Source organism: Hyla sarda, chromosome 5 (genome assembly GCF_029499605.1).
Source record: "Hyla sarda isolate aHylSar1 chromosome 5, aHylSar1.hap1, whole genome shotgun sequence".
In the NCBI taxonomy this organism is placed as follows: Eukaryota; Metazoa; Chordata; class Amphibia; order Anura; family Hylidae; genus Hyla; species Hyla sarda.
In genome coordinates this window covers 13959698-13985727 of record NC_079193.1, presented here as the reverse complement: position 1 = coordinate 13985727, position 26030 = coordinate 13959698, and the positions used below count along the sequence as shown (strand labels likewise).

Genomic DNA, 26030 nt, shown 5'->3' with positions numbered 1-26030 from the left:
CGGACAGACAACAGCTGATTACGATACATCGGTCCCTCAAGTTACAATATTAATTAGTTCCGGGACGACCATTGTATGTTGAAACCATTGTATGTTGAGACCAGAACTCTATGGAAATTTGGTAATTGGTTCTAAAGGCACCAAAAATGTCATCCAAAAATAGGAAAAAGTGAGGATTAAAGAAAAATAAGTAGATAACTAATATAGAAAAAGCAAATCCTTACATATAAAAGTAAGAAAGATCTGCTGGGAGATGTAATCACTGTCTATGTGAGTGATTCCCAAGCAAGGAGCCTCCAGCTGTTGCAAAACTACAACTCCCAGCATGCCCGGACAGCCAAAGGCTGTCCGGGCATGATGGGAGTTGTAGTTTTGCCAAAGGCTGTCCGGGCATGATGGGAGTTGTAGTTTTGCAACAGCTGGAGGCACCTTGCTTGGGAAACACTGGTCTATGTAGAGGACAGGATGTTCTTCAGGGTCCTGTACAGTACACGCAATGTTCTAAAAAAGTAACATGGAGTCGCCCTCACCTGGTGTTCAAAGGAGCAGCTAACCCTGGTACAGGTAAAGTGTACAGAACATGTAATACCTCCCTGTACTGTAGGGGGCGCTACCAGACACCAGTCAGTGCATACACTTCAGTAATACAGGTAAAGAGTACAGAACATGTAATACCTCCCTGTACTGTAGGGGGCGCTACCAGACACCAGTCAGTGCATACACTTCAGTAATACAGGTAAAAAGTTCTACAGAACATGTAATACCTCCCTGTACTGTAGGGGGCGCTACCAGACACCAGTCAGTGCATACACTTCAGTAATACAGGTAAAGTGTACAGAACATGTAATACCTCCCAGTACTGTAGGGGGCGCTATCAGACATCAGTCACTGCATACACTTCAGTAATACAGGTAAAGAGTAGTACAGAACATGTAATACCTCCCTGTCCTGTAGGGGGCGCTACCAGACACCAGTCAGTGCATACACTTCAGTAATACAGGTAAAGAGTAGTACAGAACATGTAATACCTCCCTGTACTGTAGGGGGCGCTACCAGACACCAGTCAGTGCATACACTTCAGTAATACAGGTAAAGTGTACAGAACATGTAATACCTCCCAGTACTGTAGGGGGCACTACAAGACACCAGTCAGTGCATACACTTCAGTAATACAGGTAAAGTGTACAGAACATGTAATACCTCCCTGTACTGTAGGGGGTGCTACCAGACACAGTCAGTGCATTCACTTCAGTAATACAGGTAAAGAGTAGTACAGAACATGTAATACCTCCCTGTACTGTAGGGGGCGCTACCAGACACCAGTCAGTGCATACACTTCAGTAACACAGGTAAAGAGTAGTACAGAACATGTAATACCTCCCTGTACTGTAGGGGGCGCTACCAGACACCAGTCAGTGCATACACTTCATAAATACAGGTAAAGAGTACAGAACATGTAATACCTCCCTGTACTGTAGGGGGCACTACCAGACACCAGTCAGTGCATACACTTCAGTAATACAGGTAAAGAGTACAGAACATGTAATACCTCTCTGTACTGTAGGGGGTGCTACCAGACACCAGTCAGTGCATACGCTTCAGGAATACAGGTAAAGAGTACAGAACATGTAATACCTCCCTGTACTGTAGGGGGCGCTACCAGACACCAGTCAGTGCATACACTTCAGTAATACAGGTAAAAAGTTCTACAGAACATGTAATACCTCCCTGTACTGTAGGGGGCGCTACCAGACACCAGTCAGTGCATACACTTCAGTAATACAGGTAAAGAGTACAGAACATGTAATACCTCCCTGTACTGTAGGGGGCGCTACCAGACACCAGTCAGTGCATACACTTCAGGAATACAGGTAAAGAGTACAGAACATGTAATACCTCCCTGTACTGTAGGGGGCGCTACCAGACACCAGTCAGTGCATGCACTTCAGTAATACAGGTAAAGAGTACAAAACATGTAATACCTCCCTGTACTGTAGGGGCGCTACCAGACACCAGTCAGTGCATACACTTCAGTAATACAGGTAAAGAGTACAAAACATGTAATACCTCCCTGTACTGTAGGGGGCGCTACCAGACACCAGTCAGTGCATACGCTTCAGTAATACAGGTGTTTTACCAGTTAATGCCCATTCTGATTGGTCAGTTCTTCCGGCCATTGACAGGTTTCACAGATCTGGACTGTCTGAACATTGTATGGTGAGTCTGGTTTCAACTTACAATGGTCCAGAAAAGACAATTGTGTGTTGAAACTATTGTATGTTGAGGCCATTGTAAGTTGAGGGATCACTGTATTTTTTATGGTATGTAAACATGTCAGAAAATAATAATGGGCTCGTAAAAATATTTTAGGAATCCCTCACAGGTCACCATCCAGTGCCTAAGTTATATAGTCAGATAGCGCCCCCCATAAGTACACATAAGGGGTGGGGGGGATTTACCATTACAGCTGATTTTTGTTATGCAAAGGTGAAACCTGTACAAGTATCTAGTTTTTCTAATTGCTGATCTTATAGAGATAGGAGCAGCAGTATACAGGTAGAGCTAGAGGGGAGGTGTATAACTACTATATGTCCTGATTTCATAGAGATGGCAGCAGTATACAGATAGAGCTATTGAGGAGGTTTATTACTACTATATATCCTAATCCCATAGAGATAGCAGCAGCAGTATACAGAAATATCTGGAGGGGAGGTGTATTACTACTATATATCCTAATCCCATAGAGATAGCAGCAGTATATGTATATGTAGCTGGAGGGGAGGAGTAAAACTACAATATATCCTGATTCTATTGAGATAGCAGCAGTATACAAATAGAGCTAAAGAGGACGTGTATAACTACTATGTATCTTGATCCTATAGAGATAGCAGCAGAAGTATACAGATAGAGCTGGGAGGGGAGGAGTCTAGAAGCTGCCAGGAGGGATCTGATGATTATGGTCATTATGTTATTTTGATGATTATGTGATTCTGCGTTTAACATTGAGCACAGTGATTTTCTATCAAAGTGTTAATAACATGACCCAGTAACAGTAATAAAAAAACATGCATACAGCTATGTTGGAAAAAACTAAATATATACACTAGATAGATAGATAGATAGATAGATAGATAGATAGATATGAGATAGATAGATAGATAGATAGATATGAGATAGATAGATAGATATGAGACAGATAGATAGATATGAGATAGATATGAGATAGATGATAGATAGATATGAGATAGATAGATAGATAGATATGAGATAGATAGATATGAGATAGATAGATAGGTAGATAGATATGAGATAGATAGATAGATAGATAGATATGAGATAGATAGATAGATAGATATGAGATAGATAGATAGACAGATAGATAGATATGAGATAGATATGAGATATATAGATAGATAGATATGAGATAGATATAAGATAGATATGATATAGATATGAGATAGATAGATATGAGATAGATAGATATGAGATAGCTATGAGATAGATAGATATAAAATAGATATGAGATAGATAGATAAATAAATAGATATTATAGATAGATAGATAGATATGAGATAGATAGATAGATAGATAGATATGAAATAGATAGATACATATGAGATAGATAGATAGATATGAGATAGATAGATAGATACATATGAGATAGATAGATAGATAGATATGAAATAGATAGATACATATGAGATAGATAGATATGAGATAGATAGATAGATAGATAGATAGATATGAGATAGATAGATAGATAGATATAAGATAGATAGATAGATAGATAGATAGATATGAGATAGATAGATAGATATGATATAGATAGATATGAGATAGATAGATATGATATAGATAGATAGATATGAGATAGATAGATAGATATGAGATAGATAGATATGAGATAGATAGATAGATATGAGATAGATAGATAGATATGAGATAGATAGATAGATAGATGATATAGATAGATAGATAAATAGATAGATGATATAGATAGATAGATAGATGATATAGATAGCTAGAACTCCAAATAGCAGTAATAATTACATAGGTGTACACAGTCATAGGAGACTTGGTTAGAGACTCCAACTTCCACAAAAAAAGAAAAAACTGCAGCAGACAAAAAGTGTCTTTAGTGCAAAAAAGTGATTTTTATTACATCTTTAGCAAGAAATAAAAAAAAGTGCAATGTTTCAGTAGTCTCACACCACCGTCTTCAGGTATTGAGAGACTACTGAAACATTGCACTTTTTTTTAATTTCTTGCTAAAGATGTAATAAAAATCACTTTTTTGCACTAAAGACACTTTTTGTCTGCTGCAGTTTTTTTTTTTTTTTTTTTTTAGATAGATAGATGATAGATAGATAGGAGATAGATAGATAGGAGATAGATAGATGATAGATAGATAGGAGATAGATAGATAGATAGATAGATAGATAGATAGATAGGAGATAGATAATTCAGGATTGTTGGATAGGATATGTGGACCTCTACATTTTGCAGATCTACAACTCCCAGCATGCCCGGACAGCCGCTGGCTGTCCGGGCATGCTGGGAGTTGTAGATTTGCAACAGCAGTAGGCCCCCAGTTTGGAGACCACTGTCTACATGATGCACTCTAGATGTTATATGCAGAAATCCTGGAAGCCCATAAGATGTCTTTTCCTCTTTTATAGCGTCACGCCAGCCAGATGACCTTCCACATTTCCCAGGCACCTGCTGAAACGCAAACTGTTACAGGTCATAAGAGATGCCGATCGCTCCAGCCCTTCTTCTCCGCGCTCCTCGCATATTTTTCTTGGCACAGGAGACCGAACAGGTGTAATAAAGTCCAGCTCAGCGCGTTTATTCTCTTCTTAAAGGGACATGCTGCGCTCAGCGATCCTCATGCCGGGGAAATTACCTCTTAAAAATAGAACATGGTCTCGCAGTCAGATAAGGTGACAGCGAAGGAGCTTAGACACAGAATGTAAGGAATAGCAGGGCGATTATCAAAGATAAAGTCAGATATGGAAGGTGCGAAAGGAGAACGGAGAATCGCATAATTCATCCATAGGACTTTCTACAAAAATTCAAAAATTTGGTCTTGGCATTTTGTAGAACACAGTATTTAAAGGGGTACTCCCGTGGAAAACTTTTTTTTTTTTTTTTAATTTAAATCAACTGGTGCCAGAAAGTTAAAAAAGATTTGTAAATTACTTATATTTAAAAAATCTTAATCCTTCCAGTACTTATGAGCTGCTGAATACTACAGAGGAAAATCTTTTCTTTTTGGAACACATTGCTCTCTGCTGACATCACTGTCCATTTTAGAAACTGTCCAGAGTAGGAGAAAATCCCCATAGAAAACATATGCTGCTCTGGACAGTTCCTAAAATTGACAGAGATGTCAGCAGAGAGCACTGTGGTTTGATGTCAGCAGAGAGCACTGTGTTCCAAAAAGAAAACCATTTCCTCTGTAGTAGATTTTTTTAATTAATTTGTAAAAGATTTTTTAATAGAAGTAATTTACAAATCTGTTTAACTTTCTGACACCATTTGATTAAAAAAAAAAAAAGTTTTCCACGGGAGTAACTCTTTAAAGGCAGAGACGTGCACATATAGGCTTCAAAGGGGGCTCTAGCCCCTGCCCTTTTCAGCACCTGCCCCTTTAATGCCCTTTTTCTTTTCTTTGTTTTTTTTTTTCCGCAAATCTACAGCACTGGCCAAGTCTCAGCATCTTAAAGTGCAAATTACTGGTGCCAATGGGTTCTGTGGGCTGATTGGGCCCTTCATAGGGTGATGCGTGGTCCTATACAACTGACATGAGCCCCTGCCAAAATGTCTGTGCGCGTCTCCATTTAAAGGGGTATTCCAGTGTGGTGTCCTGGTACAGTATTGCATACCGTACCTAGTGTAGAGGTCACCAAAGTCAGAGTAACTACGTTCAGGTAGGGTTCCTCAGGTGGGACAGCCCCTAGTCGCCTCTCCTCAAGTCTATCTCTAATATTAATATATGTATATATTTAATAATTATATATATTTTATAGTAATGTATAGTGCTTACCTTGTTTAGCGTCGCAGTGACCATGCTAATAACCTCTATAGTATGATGGAGGACCTTTGGAGGTCCTTGGGTCACGTGTTATCCACAAATCTCTGTAATAGTGATTTACATCAGTATGGACCAATTAGCGTTAGTCCAGCCCCTGCCCATATAAGGGAGCTGTGTCCAATTATCGCTCTCTTGGGTTGCTGCTCTCGTGGATGCCGGACTAGCAGGACGCATCTACGGAACTTTCAAAGACACGCTAGGCCTGAAAAACCCACCGGCCTCAGCTGAACCAAAAACGTGAGTTCAAATCTAAATCCCCGCTAATGCTAGCGTGACTACTGGACCACAACTAAACCCCTCAATCCAGTGGAAAGCACACAGTACTGAAAGACTCTAAATGCTAAAGTCCCAACCTTTGTCAATCTCCAAGGAAAGCCGTTGTTATGCTTAGAGACTGTTATGTTATTGAAGCTTACAGAAAACCTTCAGTAAAAGTTAATACTGTTTCAGAAAACTTTCCGGTTGTGGACAATCTATTATTATCTACCTCCCTATCGCTCTTGGGAAGGGTGGCGATAGGACAAGCATTACTGAGGATGTCACACTCTACCCTTACTGATGTGGTGTGTTAGAGCCACATTAACTCTTTGCCTGCTCGTGATCCTGAGAGGGGTAGAGGCTCTAGGCGAGGAGCAGGACGACATTGCAAGAGTTTCATCTGAGCTGTGACACCCATCTTGCTTTAAAGTTTTTGTTGTTGTTTTCACAGACTTTTCTGCAACAATTCAAGAAGTGTGCCTAGCAGGACTATGCTAAGACTGTTCAAGTTGTAACGTAACCATCAAGCTTTTGTGCCTGGTCATCAGACCAAGAGACTCCTAGCGGTAGGAGATTCGTAAGTGTGTGTCCGGCTAGAGCTGGTAGCCGTGAAATTTAGACTCTTAGTGCAGGTGGACTGCTGATCCTTGCACGCTTGTTTACGTGTATATACCTCAATAGTAACGTGACATTATTCGTGAAAGTTGCACTTATCAGGTGAATGCAGCTGAACCCTATTGGAGTGTTTAATAAATATTTGTGCTAGAGTAACTAAATGTAAATGGTTCTTGTACACAGAAAAATTAGCCTTGTACATGTGTACATAGAAAATGTAAATAATAGGTGTTATAGTAGTTTCTAGCAGGTGATTTCCTCGGCTCCTCTGAGGGATAGCATTTTTGTCACCCATCACTAACACCATCTCAAAGGTCCACTCCACTACCCCTAAGGTATCAAGACTGACTTTGCACATAGTACTACACACATAGTACTTCAAAAACAATCACTTAAGTGTACTTACCTCACTTAAACTTAGTACACCCAAAAACAAACAAACAAAAATGTCTCACATTAAAGTAAATGTCTTGGGAATTGTAGCTAATGTCATTTTCCAATTCCTGCCACTGTTATGTACACTAATAGTTTCTTCTCTTATACGTGTGCGAGATGTCCTGCCTGGCCAGTAGGTGCTCTTGCAAGCTAAAAATAATACACGTAACTAAAGGTAACCTAGTTAAGGTTTATCTGTTGTGTTCTAGGGATAAGAGCGTGTAGCCAATGGACCCTAGTAGCCAGTCTTATTGGTAGAAAGCCTCAGGCAAGCCAATATACCCTCAGTGTACTAAACAGGTAGCTAACATGGCACAAAAATATATAGTGAGATTTGAATTGTCTAGTGAGCTTAGGAAAAATGTTAAGTAGGATGTATCTCATGTGAATAATATCATCCTGTTACTAAATTCATGAACCAATCCTGTTCGTGAGTTTACCCAAACCAATGTATGTACATCAAAGAAAATGTTAAGTAGCTTTATAGTGTTGTACCCGACCTTCACTTCATCCCTCTGTCTTAGGGGACTGATGTCGAGGCCGACTTATCTTAAGTAAGGGAGTTTGTGGTGTCCCGGTACAGTATTGCATACCGTACCTACTATAGAGGTCCCCAAAGTCAGAGTAACTACGTTCAGGTAGGGTTCCTCAGGTGGGACAGCCCCTAGTCGCCTCTCCTCAAGTCTATCTCTAATAATAATATATGTATATATATTTTACAGTAATGTATAGTGCTTACCTTGTTCAGCGTCGCAGGACCTTCGGTCATGTGACCATGCTAATAACCTCTATGGTATGTTGGAGGGCCTTTGGAGGTCCTTGGGTCACGTGTTACCCACAAATCTTTGTAATGTGATTGACATCAGTAATGGACCAATTAGCACTAGTCCAGCCCCTGCCCATATAAGGGAGCTGTAGCCAATTATCGCTCTCTTGGGTTGCTGCTCTCGTAGATGCCGGACTAACAGGATGGTGCTACGCAACTTTTAAAGACACGCTAGGCCTCAAAAAACTGCCAGCCTCAGCTGAACCAAAACCGTGAGTTCAAATCTAAATCCCGCTAATGCTAGCATGACTACTGGACTGCAACTAAATCCCCTAAATCCAGTGGAACAACGCACCGTACTAAAAGACTCTAAATGCTAAAGTCCCAACCTTTGCCAATCTCCAAGGAAAGCCGTTGTTATGCTTACTGTTATGTTATTGAAGCTTGCAGAAAACCTTCAGTAAAAGTTAATACTGTTTTAAAAAAACTTTCCGGTTGTGGACAATCTATTATTATCTACCTCCCTATCGCTCTTGGGAAGGATGGCAATAGGACAAGCATTACTGAGGAGCCCTCACCCTAGCGTCACGAATAGCAAGGGTTAACAAGCACCCTTTAATAACTGAACAGCTACACTCCCCATACCCTACATCCCCCAGGCTATCACACCAGGACTTTAGGTAATTTGAAAGACAGGGGAAGCAGAGTTAGTCTAGTTACTAATATACGTCACTTACCTGTGTTCGGTGGCTGGTATAACATTTCTTTGTCTCTCTTTTCACAGGAAGTTAATTTTCTGAGTGTTGTCTCAGCCTGAGACATTACATCACAAGTCAGGTGCTGAAAGGGGGCTTACCTGCTTTGTCTGTTGTATGTGAAGCTGGCCCCCTGATGATGTTACCGGCGCACATGTGCGTGCATTCATCATCACACAGATCCACAGGTTGTGTCAGGTGATGTTGGGCAAGTCATGTGATCAAAGGAAGCGTGGCTGTACTGCAATGGGTGGGGGGACCGATGTGTGGGAGAGAAATAAGTCTCCACCCACCTTGAAACAAAGGATCCTTGGGATTGTAGTCTGAGGGAGGCCACAGAAACAGGAAGTAGCCAGTTCCCAAAAAAATAGCCATCAGTGTGATGGAGGACACAGGACACAATTCCATCCCTACAGTGATCATGGTGGGGGCAGCATCATGTCTGGGGGAAACCAGGCACTGCCCATCACCTGCCCAACACCATCCCTACAGTGATCATGGTGGGGGCAGCATCATGTCTGGAGGAAACCAGGCACTGCCCATCACCTGCCCAATACCATCCCTACAGTGATCATGGTGGGGGCAGCATCATGTCTGGGGGAAACCAGGCACTGCCCATCACCTGCCCATACCATCCCTACAGTGATCATGGTGGGGGCAGCATCATGTCTGGAGGAAACCAGGCACTGCCCATCTCCTGCCCAATACCATCCCTACAGTCATCATGGTGGGGGCAGCACCATGTCTGGGGGAAACCAGTCACTGCCCATCACCTGCCCAATACCATCCCTACAGTGATCATGGTGGGGGCAGCATCATGTCTGGGGGAACCAGGTACTGCCCATCACCTGCCCAATACCATCCCTACAGTGATCATGGTGGGGGCAGCATCATGTCTGGAGGAAACCAGGCACTGCCCATCACCTGCCCAATACCATCCCTACAGTGATCATGGTGGGGGCAGCATCATGTCTGGGGGAAACCAGGCACTGCCCATCACCTGCCCAATACCATCCCTACAGTGATCATGGTGGGGGCAGCATCATGTCTGGAGGAAACCAGGCACTGCCCATCACCTGCCCAATACCATCCCTACAGTGATCCTGGTGGGGGCAGCACCATGTCTGGGGGAAACCAGGCACTGCCCATCACCTACCCAATACCATTCCTACAGTGATCATGGTGGGGGCAGCATCATGTCTGGGGGAAACCAGGCACTGCCCATCACCTGCCCAATACCATCCCTACAGTGATCATGGTGGGGGCAGCATCATGTCTGGGGGAAACCAGGCACTGCCCATCACCTGCCCAATACCATCCATACAGTGAAGCCTGGTGGGGGCAGAATCATGCTGTGGGGACATTATAACAGGTCAGGTTTGATGAAAAGCTGAATGTAGCAAAGATCAGAGATATTCTTAAAGGGGTACTTCCCTCCCCAGCTTTCGGAACATTTAGTTCTGAACGCTGATGCAGGCTTCAAGGGTCACCATGCACCCTCGTGACATCACGCACCGCCTCCTAAATACAAATCTATGGGAGGGGGTGTGACAGCCTTGACCTCACGAGGGACAGAGCGTTATGTCACGCGGGGCGCGGCAACCCTCGAAGCCCGCACCAGCGTTCAGAACTGAATGTTCCTAAAGTGGGGGAGTGGAGTATCCCTTTAACGAAAACCTGATCCAGGACTCAGACTGGGGTGAAGATTCACCTTCCAATAAGACCCTAAGCACACAGCCAAGATAACACAGGAGCGGCTTAGGGACATCTCTGTGAAAGTCATTGAATGGCCCAGCCAGAGCCTGAACCCAATGGACATCTCTGTAGAGACCTGAAAATGGCTTCCGTCAATGGTCCCCATCCAACCTGACAGAGCTTGAGAGGATCAGCAGAGAAGAATGGCAGAAAATCCCTAAATCCAGGTATGTGAACCTTGTGGTCTCATCCCCAAGAAGAATGGAGGCTGAAATCACTGTCAATGGAGCTTCAACTTAGTCCTAAATAAGGGGTATGAATACTTATATCACTGTGACAGTTTAGTTTTTCCTTAGCAAAGATTATCACTTTGTCTTTATAGGGTATTATTATGGGGTGCATTAATTATGAAAAACTGCCAGGAAATTACTTCAGAATTCTACAGTAAAATCTCACTTTGGACACCTCTTACTAGGGGACAAAACTCTTCCAATAGGGGACAACCAAGCTTATGTGCCGGCCCTACATTGTACCTAGGGCCACCATTTTAAACAGTTGTATCCTGCTTCTGTATGACTGACGAGGTCCCCCCCCCCCCGATCCCCCCGTGCCACTTTATTCCCGTGTCAAATAATCCCCCCCTTTCTTGCCCCCTGTGCCACATTATTTCATCTTGATCCTCCTGTGCCATTTAATTCCCCCTTTATTACCCTCTGTGTAAATTCATCACCCCCTCTTTACCACCCCCTGTGCCATTTCTTACCCCTGTGCCATTTCTTTCCCCTCCTTATCCCACCTGTGCCATTTCATTCTCCCTTTATCCCCCTGTGCCACTTTTTTCACCCTTTGCCAAATCATCCCCCCTTCCCTCCTCCCCTGTTGTTTTTCTTACCTGGTCAGCAGGCTCAGGTGCAGGGGCTCTCAGCGGGTTTAACATTCTCCTGATGTCCTCTGAGCCACACTTATTGAAAGCAGCGGCGGCGGCTGCGAGCACTGACAAGTGACATCAAGAGAAAGTTAAACCCGCTGAGAGCCCCTGCACCTGAGCCTTCTGGCCAGGTAAGAACAACACCGGACAATTGAAATTCTTTTAAAAAGTCTCATGTACTTTGATGACCACCGGGGCTCCTTCATTCTCTATAATATAGGGGTATCCTGGCTTCATAAAAAAAATTGCCAAGGGGCAGGGGATGGGGAAAGAAGTAAAATGCACTCACAGTACGGTGATGTCACCAGGGGACCTATACCAGGGACTCCAGAGCAGTGGCAGCACCTGACCGGGAGCGAGCAGAGGTATTCATTTTTTTTATTTCTTATTTCTGATTGGTTGCTATGGGCAACTCAGCAACTTTTCCTCTGAACAGGTTTTGATAAATCTCCCTTAGTCCTTACGACCTGATTATGACTTACCCAAGAAAAATACTTCTGTAGGAAGGACTGCCGTAGAGCTGTAGTTAGGTTGTAATCCTCCGAGCTGTGGTGAGTTTGGTGACCGGCCCAAATGATGTTCACTTCTGTAGAAAAATAACAATACAATGATAAATAATCTATGTGAAATATGGCCGAAGAAGTCACCAACTATAAGCATGGAACCAATGGTGAAGAACACTGGCGATATGTTTTTTGGGAAATGGAAACGTGCAGAAGATGTCAATGATACAACCTAAGTACAATGTGGGTCCAACCACTCAATATCCTTATGGTAGATCTAGTATTTGATAAGTCAAGCGTTATGATTGTGAGACAGTGACAGGAATGATGGTCAGGAATCTTTTTATTTCCATAAGGGACCTGTCATGTGTGGACACCAGGTTTCAGGAAGTGCAGATCCTATCCAGGGAAAGCTGAGTGACATATGATAAATCCAAATCCACAATCGTACCACCAAGGAGGATAATGGAGCTCTGCCCACGACTTCTTGAATAATAGTATTTATTTAAAGGGGTATTCCAGGCCAAAACTTTTTTTATATATCAACTGGCACCGGAAAGTTAAACAGATTTGTAAATTACTTCGATTAAAAAATCTTAACCCTTCCAATAGTTATTAGCTTCTGAAGTTGAGTTATTTTTTTCTGTCAAACTGCTTTCTGATGACTCACGTCCCGGGAGCTGTGCAGTTCCTATGGGGATATTCTCCCATCATGCACAGCTCCCGGGACGTGACATCATCATTGAGCAGTTAGACAGAAAACTTCAGAAGCTAATAACTATTGGAAGGATTAAGATTATTTTTTAATAGAAGTAATTTACAAATCTGTTTAACTTTCCGGAGCCAGTTGATATATAAAAATAAGTTTTTGCCTGGAATACCCCTTTAAAAAGGATTATAAAAACACACGGTGCCTTTCGAAGCCGGACCGGCTTCTTTCTCAAATACTTAAAGGGGTACTCCGGCCCTAAGATATCTTATCCCTTATACAAAGGATAAGGGATAAAATGTCTGACCGAGGGGATCCCGCCGCTGGGGACCCCCGCAATCTTACATTCGGCACCCACCTCTTTGAGCTGCACGCCACGCTGCCAGCTCCCAAACTGCCGGGTGCCGGCCACGGAGCCGGAGTATCATGATGTCATGACTCCGCCCCCGTGTGATGTTACCCCTCGCTCCCGCTATGCAAGTCTATGGGAGGGGGCTTGACGGTCGTCAAGCCCCCTCCCATAGACTTGCATAGCAGGGGTGGGGCGTGATGTCACACGGGGTTGGAGTGGTGACGTCACGATACTCTGGTCTCGTGGTATTTATGCCCTCTATGCCAAAAAGGATAGGGAATAAGATGTCTGATTTTGGGGGTCCCGTCGCTGGAACCCCCACTATCTGTGTGCAGCACCCAGCGTTCCTTTACAACGCTGGGTGCGGGCGGTAGGGGTCGTGACGTCATGACCATGCCCCTCGTGACGTCAGGCCACACCCCTTAAATGCAAGTCCCATAGACTTGCATTGAGGGGGCATGGCGTGATGTCACAAAGGGTGTGGCCGTGACGTCAAGACCCCCGCCGCCCGCTCCAAGCGTTTTGGAGCAAAATGTTCCGAACACTGGGGCAGCGGAGTTCCCCTCTATGGACAAGTTGTAACTTAATCTGCAGGCTGAGGAACCTGTACCCCTGATGGGAGTTAGAATCCTGATGTCTGCAACAATAAAAAAAAAAAAGGACATTTTGATGTATGCGAGTAATACATTTAAAGACTGTTTTGTTGGGTGGCTGGTAGTAAGCCATCTGTATAGATAGGGAAAATTATTGTATTTACTTAGTTTGTATTTTGAGCCTGTATTTTGAGGCTGTATTTTTGTTTGCCAAAAAATTAAAAACAGGAGAATCCCTGTTTAAAATTTACTTTCACCTTTCTGTTTGCCGTTTCTATTTGCTGCTATTTGCCTAGCTCTACGGAACTAATCTTTCACAGTATATAGATTTTATAAATTTGGGCCCCTGAGTAGATTTATAGGGCCAGCTCTAGATTTGTGGACCCTTTTTTGCCCCAATCTTTATCACCCACCCAGTATATTGTACGTCTGTAATACTACCAATGGTACAAGGAGAGAATATATGTCGTTTGACCCTTTTATTTGGAGATGCGGGTGCTGTATTAGTTCAGGTGGCCAGGATCCTTTGTTTTGTTTTGCCTGCCGACATTCCGTCAGCCAACTTTTTGAGGTCTTGGACGAGCGAAGAAGGAGCGGTATCTTGTAAAAGCTGGAGGGACTGCGGTGGCATAGCGGCCCATTCATTCTCATAATCCCAGTATTATGGAAATATTCATTATTAATATGGAACCAATTTAAACCCTTAAGTACACAGTCTATCTTGGCCTTCGGGAGAAGACAAATTTTTCTGTTTTTAAATCTGTGTATTTCAAGACCAATAACTTTTCTATTTTGACATAGCCTGAGGAGGGCCCACTATTTGCCAAAAAGGTTGTATTAAAATGGCAAAATTCTGGGAGGATACATATCATTTTTTTTTTTATCGTCTTTTGGTGTTCACCATCTGGTATTAAGTGATATAATAACTTCACTTTGCAGGTCAGTATGATTACATAGTGCCAAATTTATATACTGTAAAACATTTTAAAGGGGTACTCCGGTGGAAAAAAAAAAATTTGCAAATCAACTGGTGCCAGAAAGATAAATAGATTAGTAAATTATTTCTATTAAAAAAAATCTTAATCCTTCCAGTACTTCTCAGCTGCTGTATGCTCCAGAGGAAATTGTGTAGTTCTTTCCAGTCTGACCACAGTGCTCTCTGCTGATCTCTGTCCGTATCAGGAACTGTCCAATTTACAAATCTGTTTAACTTTCTGGAGCCAGTTGATATGAAAAAAAATGTTTTCCAACGGAGTACCCCTTTAAGTTTTACTACTTTTGCACAGTAAAAGCACATGAAATTATTATTATTTTTAGTAGTAGTAGTAGTAGAACTACTAGTAGTAGTAGTAGTAGTAGCAGTAGTTGTAGTAGTAGTAGTAGTAGTAGTAGAACTAGTAGTAGTAGTAGCAGTAGTAGTAGTTGTAGTAGTAGTAGTAGTAGCAGTAGTTGTAGTAGTAGTAGTAGTAGTAGTTGTAGTAGAAGTAGTAGTAGTAGTAGAACTAGTAGTAGTAGTAGTAGCAGTAGTAGTAGTTGTAGTAGTAGTAATAGTAGTAGAACTAGTAGTAGTAGTAGTAGTAGCAGTAGTTGTAGTAGTAGTAGTAGTAGTTGTAGTAGAAGTAGCAGTAGTAGAACTAGCAGTAGCAGTAGTAGAACTAGTAGTAGTAGTAGTAGCAGTAGTAGAACTAGTAGTGGTAGTAGTAGTAGTAGAACTAGTAGTAGTAGCAGTAGTAGAACTAGTAGTAGTAGTAGTAGCAGTAGTAGAACTAGTAGTAGTAGTAGTAGCAGTAGTAGAACTAGTAGTAGTAGTAGTAGTAGTAGCAGCAGTAGTAGTAGTAGTTGTAGTAGTAGTAGTAGTAGAACTAGTAGTAGTAGTAGTAGAATTAGTAGTAGTAGTAGTAGTAGCAGTAGTTGTAGTAGTAGCAGCAGTAGTAGAACTAGTAGTAGTAGTAGTAGTAGTAGTAGTAGTAGCAGTAGTGGTAGTAGTAGTAGTAGTAGCAGTAGTAGAACTAGAAGTAGCAGTAGTAGAACTAGTAGTAGTAGTAGTAGTAGCAGTAGTAGAACTAGTAGTAGTAGCAGTAGTTGAACTAGTAGTAGTAGTAGCAGTAGTAGAACTAGTAGTAGTAGCAGCAGTAGTAGAACTAGTAGTAGTAGTAGCAGTAGTAGAACTAGTAGTAGTTGTAGTAGTAGCAGTAGTTGTAGTAGTAGTAGTAGTAGTAGTAGAACTAGTAGTAGTAGTAGTAGCAGTAGTAGAACTAGTAGTAGTAGTAGTAGTAGCAGTAGTAGAACTAGTAGTAGTAGTAGTAGCAGTAGTTGTAGTAGTAGCAGTAGTAGAACTAGTAGTAGAAGTAGTAGCAGTAGTAGAACTAGTAGTAGTAGTAGTAGCAGTAGTAGAACTAGTAGTAGTAGTAGCAGTAGTAGAACTAGTAGTAGTAGCAGTAGTTGTAGTAGTAGCAGTAGTAGAACTAGTAGTAGTAGTAGCAGTAGTAGAACTAGTAGTAGTAGTAGTAGCAGTAGTAGAACTAGTAGTAGTAGTAGTAGCAGTAGTTGTAGTAGTAGCAGTAGTAGAACTAGTAGTAGTAGTAGTAGTAGCAGTAGTAGAACTAGTAGTAGTAGCAGTAGTAGAACTAGTAGTAGTAGTAGTAGTAGCAGCAGTAGCAGAACTAGTAGTAGTAGTAGTAGGTGTAGTAGTAGTAGCAGTAATAGTATTTTTTGTGTTAATACATTCTAAGGCCAAAAACATTTTTATTTTGACAATTTTTGTGAGGGCTTGTTTTTTGCAGGATGAGATGACATTTCTACCATTATTGGGACAATTCTGATATTATTTAATTTTTTTTAACATTGTTTGTAATAAACCTTTTCTTTGTAATTTTTTTTTACATTTTTAAAAACTTTAAGGGACAATTACTAACTATGGCGCCATTGCAGATATGCAGACGTCTGGTGCAAACATATAAGCCAGCTGGGGTATATATATATATATTTCTGTGACTTTCCCAAGTCTGCCTGAAATTTGCATATGAGAACCCCCAATAACCCCACCCCCTCCATGCGAGGTCGAGTTCGCTAGCGAGGCTTAATAAATGACCCACTTTAACTTTTTGATCATGCATACAATACACTTCAATACTTCTCTATTGCGTAATGCTGACAAGTATCCTATTGGGCTCTGCTCCTGACTAATGTTGGGCGTGAATATTCGCATTTCGATTTTTTTTATCGCGAGTAATGCAAATTCGCGAATTCGTGAATAATGCGAATATATTTGCTATATATTTGAAATTACGAATATTCGCTTTTTTTCCGTATATTCGCATATTCCTTCTTTTCGCTTGTGGGCCAATTAGAATGATGCAAATACACTTGTCTGAGGTTATCAACAACATCCCCAGCAACCAATAGTAAAGTTGCCCACCCCCACTGTTTTCTTCCTCGAATATGCGAATATAACAAATACGCGAAATTTGCGAATATAGGACAAATATTCGTCTATATATTTGCGAAATATCGCAAATTCGAATATGGCCAAAGCCGCTCATCACTATTCCTGACAAGGCCTATTAAGTTTATTAAGGTGGCAGATTTGGGGGCAATTTATATGGCCCCTGACTGCTATGACAATCCATCGGCACCCCATTATTGTACGGCAGGTCACCTGATGGAGTAGCAGAGGGAGCTGAGAATGGACTTAGCATTGACCATGGCATCTGAGCAGTTAAAGGGGTATTCCAGGAAAAAACTTTTTTTCATATATCAACTGGCTCCAGAAAGTTAAACAGATTTGTAAATTACTTCTATTTAAAAATCTTAATCCTTTCAGTACTTATGAGCTTCTGAAGTTAAAAGGGTACTCCGGTGGTCAATGTGTTTTTCCGTTTTTGACTTACCCTATTTGTTTTGTTTCATTTCTATTCTTGTTGTTTAGGCGACTCTATTTCCGTTCTTTTTTGTCTTTTTATCCCCCACTTTGTTTTCCTATCTTTGCTTCTATTTCCTGTTTCTTGCTGTGCTGAAAACTAGAAATCCCAGCATGCCACATGCCTTGCTGGTTTGGGGCGGCTCCTTTTTTTTGTTTGTTCCCCCCTTTACCCACCCTACTATTTTCCTGGGTCGGCCCCCTTATACACAGCACAATAATATAATCAGCCTTGGTTGGGATACACTGGCATACTCACACAAAAGGGACTACAACTCCCAGCATGTGTCATTCAGGAGTCTTCAGTCTGTGGTATAACACCAGCATGCTGCCTCTGTAGTCTCCTAGGGGTTGTAGTTCACCACACCTCTGTAGGGCATACACCAGTGTTTCCCAACCAGGGTGCCTCCAGGTGTTGCAAAACTACAACTCCCAGCATGCCCTGACAGCCTTTGGTCATGCTAGGAGTTGTAGTTTTGCAACAGCTGGAGGCACACTGGTTGGGAAACAGTGGTGTAACATGATGTGTATGCTGAATAGGCTAGAACAGTGTTTCCCAACCAGGGTGCCTTCAGCTGTTGCAAATCTACAACTCCCAGCATGGCCAAAGTCTGTCAGGGCATGCTGGGAGTTGTAGTTTTGAAACAGCTGGAGGCACACTGGTTTGTAAACACTAGCATACACACACACACAACAGGGACTACAACTCTCAGCATGTGTCATTCAGGAGTCCCCCCCCTCCCCCTTCACATATAGAGATCATTCCCAGTATGAGATTTCTTCCCCTGCAGTCCATACATCCCCGGCCCGTGCACCTTCTCATCCTCCCCTTCACATAACACTTATCTTCTCTGTGAGCTCCTTCTCCTGTGCAGACCTGTGTCCTTAGAATACAGAGGGGAGGTGAGGAGCTGTGTACAGAGCAGGGGGGAGGAGCTGTGTACTCAGCTGGATGAGATGAGGGGGCGTGGCTTATTTCTCATGCAGACAGAGAAAAAAAAAAGCGGTGACATCTTGTCCACAACAGACTCAGAACTGTGGACAACAGTAAAAGAAAACCCTCTGAACTACAGAACTTCCTGCCCAACAAACAGGTAAGAAAAACACACACATGCTGCCAAAACATATAACACAAAAAAATTAAACTTACAAAGAAGATGCCATATAGTCAAAAAAAATGAACCACCGGAGTACCCCTTTAAGGTTGTTTTTTCTGTCTATGTGCTCTCTGATGACACGTGTCTCGGGAACCGCCCAGTTTAGGAACAAATCCCCATAGCAAACCTCTTCTACTCTGTGCAGTTCCCGAGACAAGCAGAGATGTCAGCAGAGAGCACTGTTGCCAGCCAGAAAACAACAACTCAACTTCAGCAGCTGATAATTATTGAAAGGATTTAGGATTTTTTTTTATAGAAGTAATTTACAAATCTACTGGTATAGGAGAAAAGGGAAACGAGGGAGAGCAACTTCCGTATATAAGTGATACCAAGATTGGGGGACTGCAGTGGTTGTCAGGGTCCAGTTACTCCATAGTACCTGCGGGGTGCATGCGACCAGATAAAGTACCACTATACCAACAACAAAAGAATGTAGCATTCACTCACCGCATAATCGGCTACTAAGTTCCCAGCTGGAAGGGGTCACGGGTCAGCGTCTTCAGGAGCGCTCAGAGGCTACAACCGGTAGTTTCCCCCGCTGCTGCGCGCTTCGTCCGGCCTCATCCCGACGAAGCGCGCAGCAGCGCGTGAAACTACCGGTTGTAGCCTCTGAGCGCTCCTGAAGTCCTGAAGACGCTGAACCGTGAGTGAATGCTACATTCTTTTGTTGTTGGTAATTTACAAATCTGTTTAACTTTCTGGAGCCTTAAAGGGGAACCCTGCTGCTCAGCGTTTGGAACAAACTGTTCTGAACGCTGGAGACGGCGCTGGGAGCTTGTGATGTCCCCGCCCCCTCATGACATCAGACCCCCTCAATGCAAGTTTATGGGAGGGGGCGTGACGGATGTCACGCCCCCTCCCATAGACTTGCATTGAGGGGGTGGAGTGTCACGTCATGAGGGGGCGGGGCTATGATGTCACGAGCTCCCGGCGCCGTCTCCAGCTTTCAGAACAGTTTGTTCCAAACGCTTAGCAGCAGGGTTCCCCTTTAAGAACTCCCCTTTACCGATGTTGCGTAGTTGTGTAGTTCTTTCCAGTCTGAGCCCATTGCTCTCTGCTGACACCTCTGTCTGTGTCAGGAACTGTCCAGAACAGAGGTTTTTCTTAGGCTGCAGAAAGTTCCTGACATGGACAGAGGGGGCAGTAGAAAGCACTGTGGTCAAACCGCAAAGAACTACACAACTTCCTGTGGAGCATACAGCAGCTGATAAGTACTGGAAGGATTAAGATTTTTAAATAAAAGTAATTTACAAATCTGTATAACTTTCTGGAACAAGCTGATTTGAAGAAAAAAAAATTCAGAACGTTGTTCAGCACGCTCGGAGCCTGCGGTAGTGGTCGTGATGTCAAAGAAATCCAAAAAGAAAAGTATTTCCTCTGTAGTATACAGCCGCTAATAAGTGCTGGAAGGATTAAGAATTTTTAAGAGAAGTAATTTACAAATATGTTTAACTTTCTGGCACCAGTTAATTTACAAGAAAAAACGTTTTCCACCAGAGTACCCCTTTATAGAAGCATATCATGTACACCTGTGGAACACTAGTCCCTCTGACTGGGTGCAGGCTGTATGGTATGAATGTCAGTTCGTAACACCAGGGCACCATTAACCTACACGGTTCGAGGATACGACAGCTTCTCCTGAGCCAGTCACGGGATAACAAATACACCTATGTGTTACGGATAACTGTCTCTTTGCTGATTATAGAGGTGGACAGTTCTTGACATGATCAGAGGTGTCATCAGAGAGCACTGTGGTCAGACAGAAAATAACTTCCTGTGGCGCATACAGCAGCTGATAAGTACTGGAAGGATTAAGATTTTTTTTTTTTTTTACAAATCTATTTAACTTTATGGCACCAGTTGGTTTAAAAAAAAAATGTTTTCCAGGGGAGTACCCCTTTAAATACACATCTACTTGCTCAGAATACAAAGCTGTCATGTAGAAGAGGAACCATGGCTGACTATATCCCATTAGCAGTCACTCTGCGGAGTCCGAGCTCCACGACAATCTCAAAAATAGAACCTGCTGCAATCCAATAGCCGGGCGCTGCCTAGAAGTAAAGATGTGATTTCTGCCACGGCAAACAACACAACCATAACGATGCGAAGCTCCAGAGATGACGGAATGTAGGATAGAACGCTGAAACTCTCAGAATCCATCAAGGCCATGGAGAAGAGCCATCATTCTGCAGAGTGTGCACAGTGTCGGATTAAAAGCCACTTTGCAAATGGGACGGCAGCCAAGGCGAGTATACAGTATACGCCCTCGTGTCGGCTCAGTTACAAATCAGATCCTTATTTCAGGATCCTGGAAGGAGAAAAAAAATACAAAAATAAATTGGGAATTAAAAAAAAAAATGTTTTTAAACTTGATAAGAAGGGCTCGATAAGAAGGGCAATACTGTGCATTACGTTTCTGTTCCTACATCCAAATAAATTCTCAATAGTTTAATAAATAATTATATGTCAATCATTTCCACTCCTACCCAATCATTTTGCTTCTTGTTCTCTTAAAGCGACATGGCCAACATAGGGTAAACATGCCCTTTTGCAATGCATAGATGGTTTGTATTACTTGCATTAGACTTAAAGGGTTACTCCTCTGCTAGACATCTTATCCCCTATCCAAAGGAAATCTCCTGCAGCACCCGGCATTCTAAACAAATGTAGGGTTCCTGTGACAGTGGTTGTGATGTCATGGCCACGCCACTAGTGACATTACACCACACCCCCTCCATTCATGTCTATGGGAGGGGGTGTGTCGGCTGACATGCCCCCTACCATAGACATGAATGGAGGGGGTGTGGTGTGATGTCCCGAGGGGGCGTGATCGTGACATCACATTCGCAGCCTCTGGCTCCGAGCGTTCTGAACAGAATGTACAGAACACTGGAGCATCGGAGTACCTCTTTAATTCCACTCTAATTTTACCTTTGAAATTAAAGAGGTACTCTGTCCTGTCACGATTCGGCTGGCAGAAGGTGGATCCTCTGTGCCAGAGAGGGATTGGCGTGGACCGTGCTAGTGGACCGGTTCTAAGCTGCTACTGGTTTTCACCAGAGCCCGCCGCAAAGCGGGATGGTCTTGTTGCGGCGGTAGTGACCAGGTCGTATCCACTAGCAATGGCTCAACCTCTCTGACTGCTGAAGATAGGCGCGGTACAAGGGAGTAGACAGGAGCAAGGTCGGACGTAGCAGAAGGTCGGGGCAGGCAGCAAGGATCGTAGTCAATATGGCAATAGCAGGAGGTCAAGTACACAGTAAGGACAAACACAGTAAACGCTTTCTCTAGGCACTAAGGCAACAAGATCCGGCAGGGGAGTGCAGGGGCAGTGATCAGATATAGTCTGGGAGCAGGTGGAAGCCAATTAAGCTAATTGGGCCAGGCACCAATCATTGGTGCACTGGCCCTTTAAGTCTCAGGGAGCTGGCGCGCGCGCGCCCTAGAGAGCGGAGCCGCGCGCGCCAGCACATGACAGCAGGGGACCGGAACGGGTAAGTGACCTGGGATGCGATTCGCGAGCGGGCGCGTCCCGCTGTGCGAATCGCATCCCCGACGGCCATGACAGTGCAGCGCTCCCGGTCAGCGGGACCGACCGGGGCGCTGCGGAGAGAGAGACGCCGTAAGCGCTCCGGGGAGGAGCGGGGACCCGGAGCGCTAGGCGTAACATGTCCCTAGACATCTTATCCCCTATCCCCCTATACCTCCCCCAATCTTTGGGCCGGCCTCCCGTGATCCACATGTACAAAGCGAACTCCGCTCCGTGCCATATAACAAGCGACCACAGCCGGGGGCGTGATGACCACGGCCGCCCGAAGCCTAGCATAGTTGGGGTTCTAAACATAAATGTTCAGAACGCCGGGGTGCCGGGCCAGCTGGTGGGAACCCCCAAGATCAGACATCTTATCCAATATCCTTTGGCTAGGGGATAAGATGTCAAGGGGCGGCGTACCCCTTCAAAGGAGTACCCCTTTTTGTTGAATCTTCCTCTATCTTCATGACACCATCTCCCTCCCTCACCCCCAAAAAGTGCAGTGCAAAGTCTCTATAAAAAAATGGCTGCACTTCTATCATTTACAAATGGTGCAAAGCACAACTGTCATTCCTAGGACCCACAAGATGGAATTAAAGGACATCTGTAGCGTAACATAACTTATCCGCTCCGAAGGATAGGGGATAAGTTATAGATCGTGGGGGGGGTCCGAGCGCTGGGGCCCTCCGCGATCTCCTGGACGGGGCCGCGGCAGTATGCTGGAAAGGGGGCATTCCGCCCCTGCATGATGCTGCGGCCGACCGCCCCCCCCCCCCCCCCCATGTACCCCATAGAGATACATGGAGGGGGAGTGTCTGCAGCGGCTTTCTGCTGGGGACGACGAAACTGCACTTCCTGCAGACTGCCGCGGCCCCGTCCAGGAGATTAAGGGGGACTAGGGTGACCACGTGTCCCAGATCGCCCGGGACAGTCCCGCATTTGGAGAGTCTGTCCGGGTCCCGGTCACCCTCATGATCTGAGCCCGTGAGCCGCCGCCCGCCGACCGTGGGGAAAGAGGAAGCCCCGTCCCCTGAGCTGCTGGAGAGCGGCAGCCGCGGATATGATCTGTACTCCGGCGTATAGGGGGCGCTGCAGCCACAGGTGTGTGTGACCCGTCCACCCCACTTGTTTGTGCTGTATACACAGGGAACATGAACCACAGAGCGTGAGGTCGGCCTGCAGAGGGCGCTGCATTGATAGGTGTGTAGTGCGCACTATCCTTGTGCCCCAGGTTTTTATTATACAGGAGGTGGTGTGTGTATGTAGAGGGGGCACCAGTATACAGGGGGTGGTGTGTGTGTATATAGAGGGGGCACTATTATACAGGAGGTGGTGTATGTATGTAGAGGGGGCACTAGTATACAGGGGGTGGTGTGTGTGTATATAGAGGGGGCACTATTATACAGGAGGTGGTGTTTGTATGTAGAGGGGGCACTAGTATACAGGGGGTGGTGTGTGTGTATATAGAGGGGGCACTAGTATACAGGGGGTGGTGTGTGTGTGTATGTAGAGGGGGCACTAGTATACAGGGGGTGGTGTGTATATAGAGGGGGCACTAGTATACAGGGGGTGGTGTGTATATAGAGGGGGCACTAGTATACAGGGGGTGGTGTGTATATAGAGGGGGCACTAGTATACAGGGGGTGGTGTGTATATAGAGGGGGCACTAGTATACAGGGGGTGGTGTGTATATAGAGGGGGCACTAGTATACAGGGGGTGGTGTGTATATAGAGGGGGCACTAGTATACAGGGGGGGGGTGTATGTAGAGGGGGCACTAGTATACAGGTGGTCTGTGTGTATATAGAGGGGGCACTAGTATACATGGGGTGGTGTGTGTGTATATAGAGGGGGCACTATTATACAGGAGGTGGTCAATGTATGTAGAGGGGGCACTAGTATACAGGTGGTGGTGCGTGTGTATAGAGGGGGCACTAGTATACAGGAGGTGGTGTGTGTATGTAGAGGGGGCACCAGTATACAGGGGGTGGTGTGTATATAGAGGGGGCACTATTATACAGGAGGTGGTGTATGTATGTAGAGGGGGCACTAGTATACAGGGGGTGGTGTGTGTATGTAGAGGGGGCACTAGTATACAGGGGGTGGTGTGTATATAGAGGGGGCACTAGTATACAGGGGGTGGTGTGTATATAGAGGGGGCACTAGTATACAGGGGGTGGTGTGTATGTAGAGGGGGCACTAGTATACAGGTGGTCTGTGTGTATATAGAGGGGGCACTAGTATACATGGGGTGGTGTGGGTATATAGAGGGGGCACTAGTATACAGGGGGTGGTGTGTGTATGTAGAGGGGGCACTAGTATACAGGGGGTGGTGTGTGTGTATGTGTGTGTGTGTGTGTGTGTAGAGGGGGCACTAGTATATAGGGGGTGGTGTGTGTATGTAGAGGGGGCACTAGTATACAGGGGGTGGTGTGTGTATATAGAGGGGGCACTAGTATACAGGAGGTGGTGTGTGTGTAGAGGGGGCACTAGTATACAGGGGGTGGTGTGTGTATATAGAGGGGGCACTAGTATACAGGGGGTGGTGTGTGTATGTAGAGGGGGCACTAGTATACAGGAGTGTGTGTGTGTATATAGAGGGGGCACTAGTATACAGGGGTGGTGTGTGTATATAGAGGGGCACTAGTATACAGGGGGTGGTGTGTATGTAGAAGGGGCACTAGTATACAGGGGGTGGTGTGTGTGTATAGAGGGGGCACTAGTATACAGGGGGTGGTGTGTGTGTGTGTGTAGAGGGGGCACTAGTATACAGGGGAGGGGTGTATATAGAGGGGGCACTATTATACAGGAGGTGGTGTGTGTATAGAGGGGGCACTAGTATACAGGGGGTGGTGTGTGTGTATATAGAGGGGGCACTATTATACAGGAGGTGGTGTGTGTGTATAGAGGGGGCACTAGTATACAGGGGGTGGGGTGTGTGTATAGAGGGGGCACTAGTATACAGGGGGTGGTGTGTGTGTGTGTGTGTGTGTGTGTAGAGGGGGCACTAGTATACAGGTGGTGGTGTGTGTATGTGTATAGAGGGGGCACTAGTATACAGGGGGTGGTGTGTGTGTGTCACGATGCCGGCTGGCAGGAGGTGGATCCTCTGTGCCAGAGAGGGATGGCGAGGACCGTGCTAGTGGACCGGTTCTAAGTCACTACTGGTTTTCACCAGAGCCCGCCGCAAAGCGGGATGGTCTTGCTGCGGCGGTAGTGACCAGGTCGTATCCACTAGCAACGGCTCACCTCTCTGACTGCTGAAGATAGGCGCGGTACAAGGGAGTAGGCAGAAGCAAGGTCGGACGTAGCAGAAGGTCGGGGGCAGGCGGCAAGGATCGTAGTCAGGGGCAACGGCAGGAGGTCAGGAACACGGGCTAGGAACAAACAAGGGAACGCTTTCACTAGGCACAAGTGCAACAAGATCCGGCAAGGGAGTGCAGGGGAAGTGAGGTAATATAGGGAAGTGCACAGGTGGAAACTAATTAAGCTAATTGGAAGATTGGGCCAGGCACCATCATAGGTGCACTGGCCCTATAAATCGCAGAGACCCGGCGCGCGCGCGCCCTAGGGAGCGGGGCTGCGCGCGCCGGGACAGGACCGACGGAGAGCGAGTCAGGTACGGGGACCGGGGTGCGTATCGCGAGCGGGCGCCACCCGCATCGCGAATCGCATCCCGGCTGGAGGCGGGACCGCAGCGCACCCGGTCAGTGGATC

The 26030-nt window shown here is 44.9% G+C and overlaps 1 protein-coding gene across 2 annotated transcripts in view; it reads right to left on the bottom strand.

Annotated features, from left to right (window-relative positions):
- The window catches only part of AGMO (alkylglycerol monooxygenase), a 294582-nt gene that overhangs the window by 178985 nt on the left and 89567 nt on the right, over positions 1 to 26030 (bottom strand). For both annotated transcript variants that reach the window (XM_056518904.1, XM_056518905.1), the window contains one exon: positions 12032 to 12135. In XM_056518904.1, coding sequence (XP_056374879.1) covers positions 12032 to 12135 — 104 coding nt within the window. The remainder of the gene's footprint in view (positions 1 to 12031; positions 12136 to 26030) is intronic.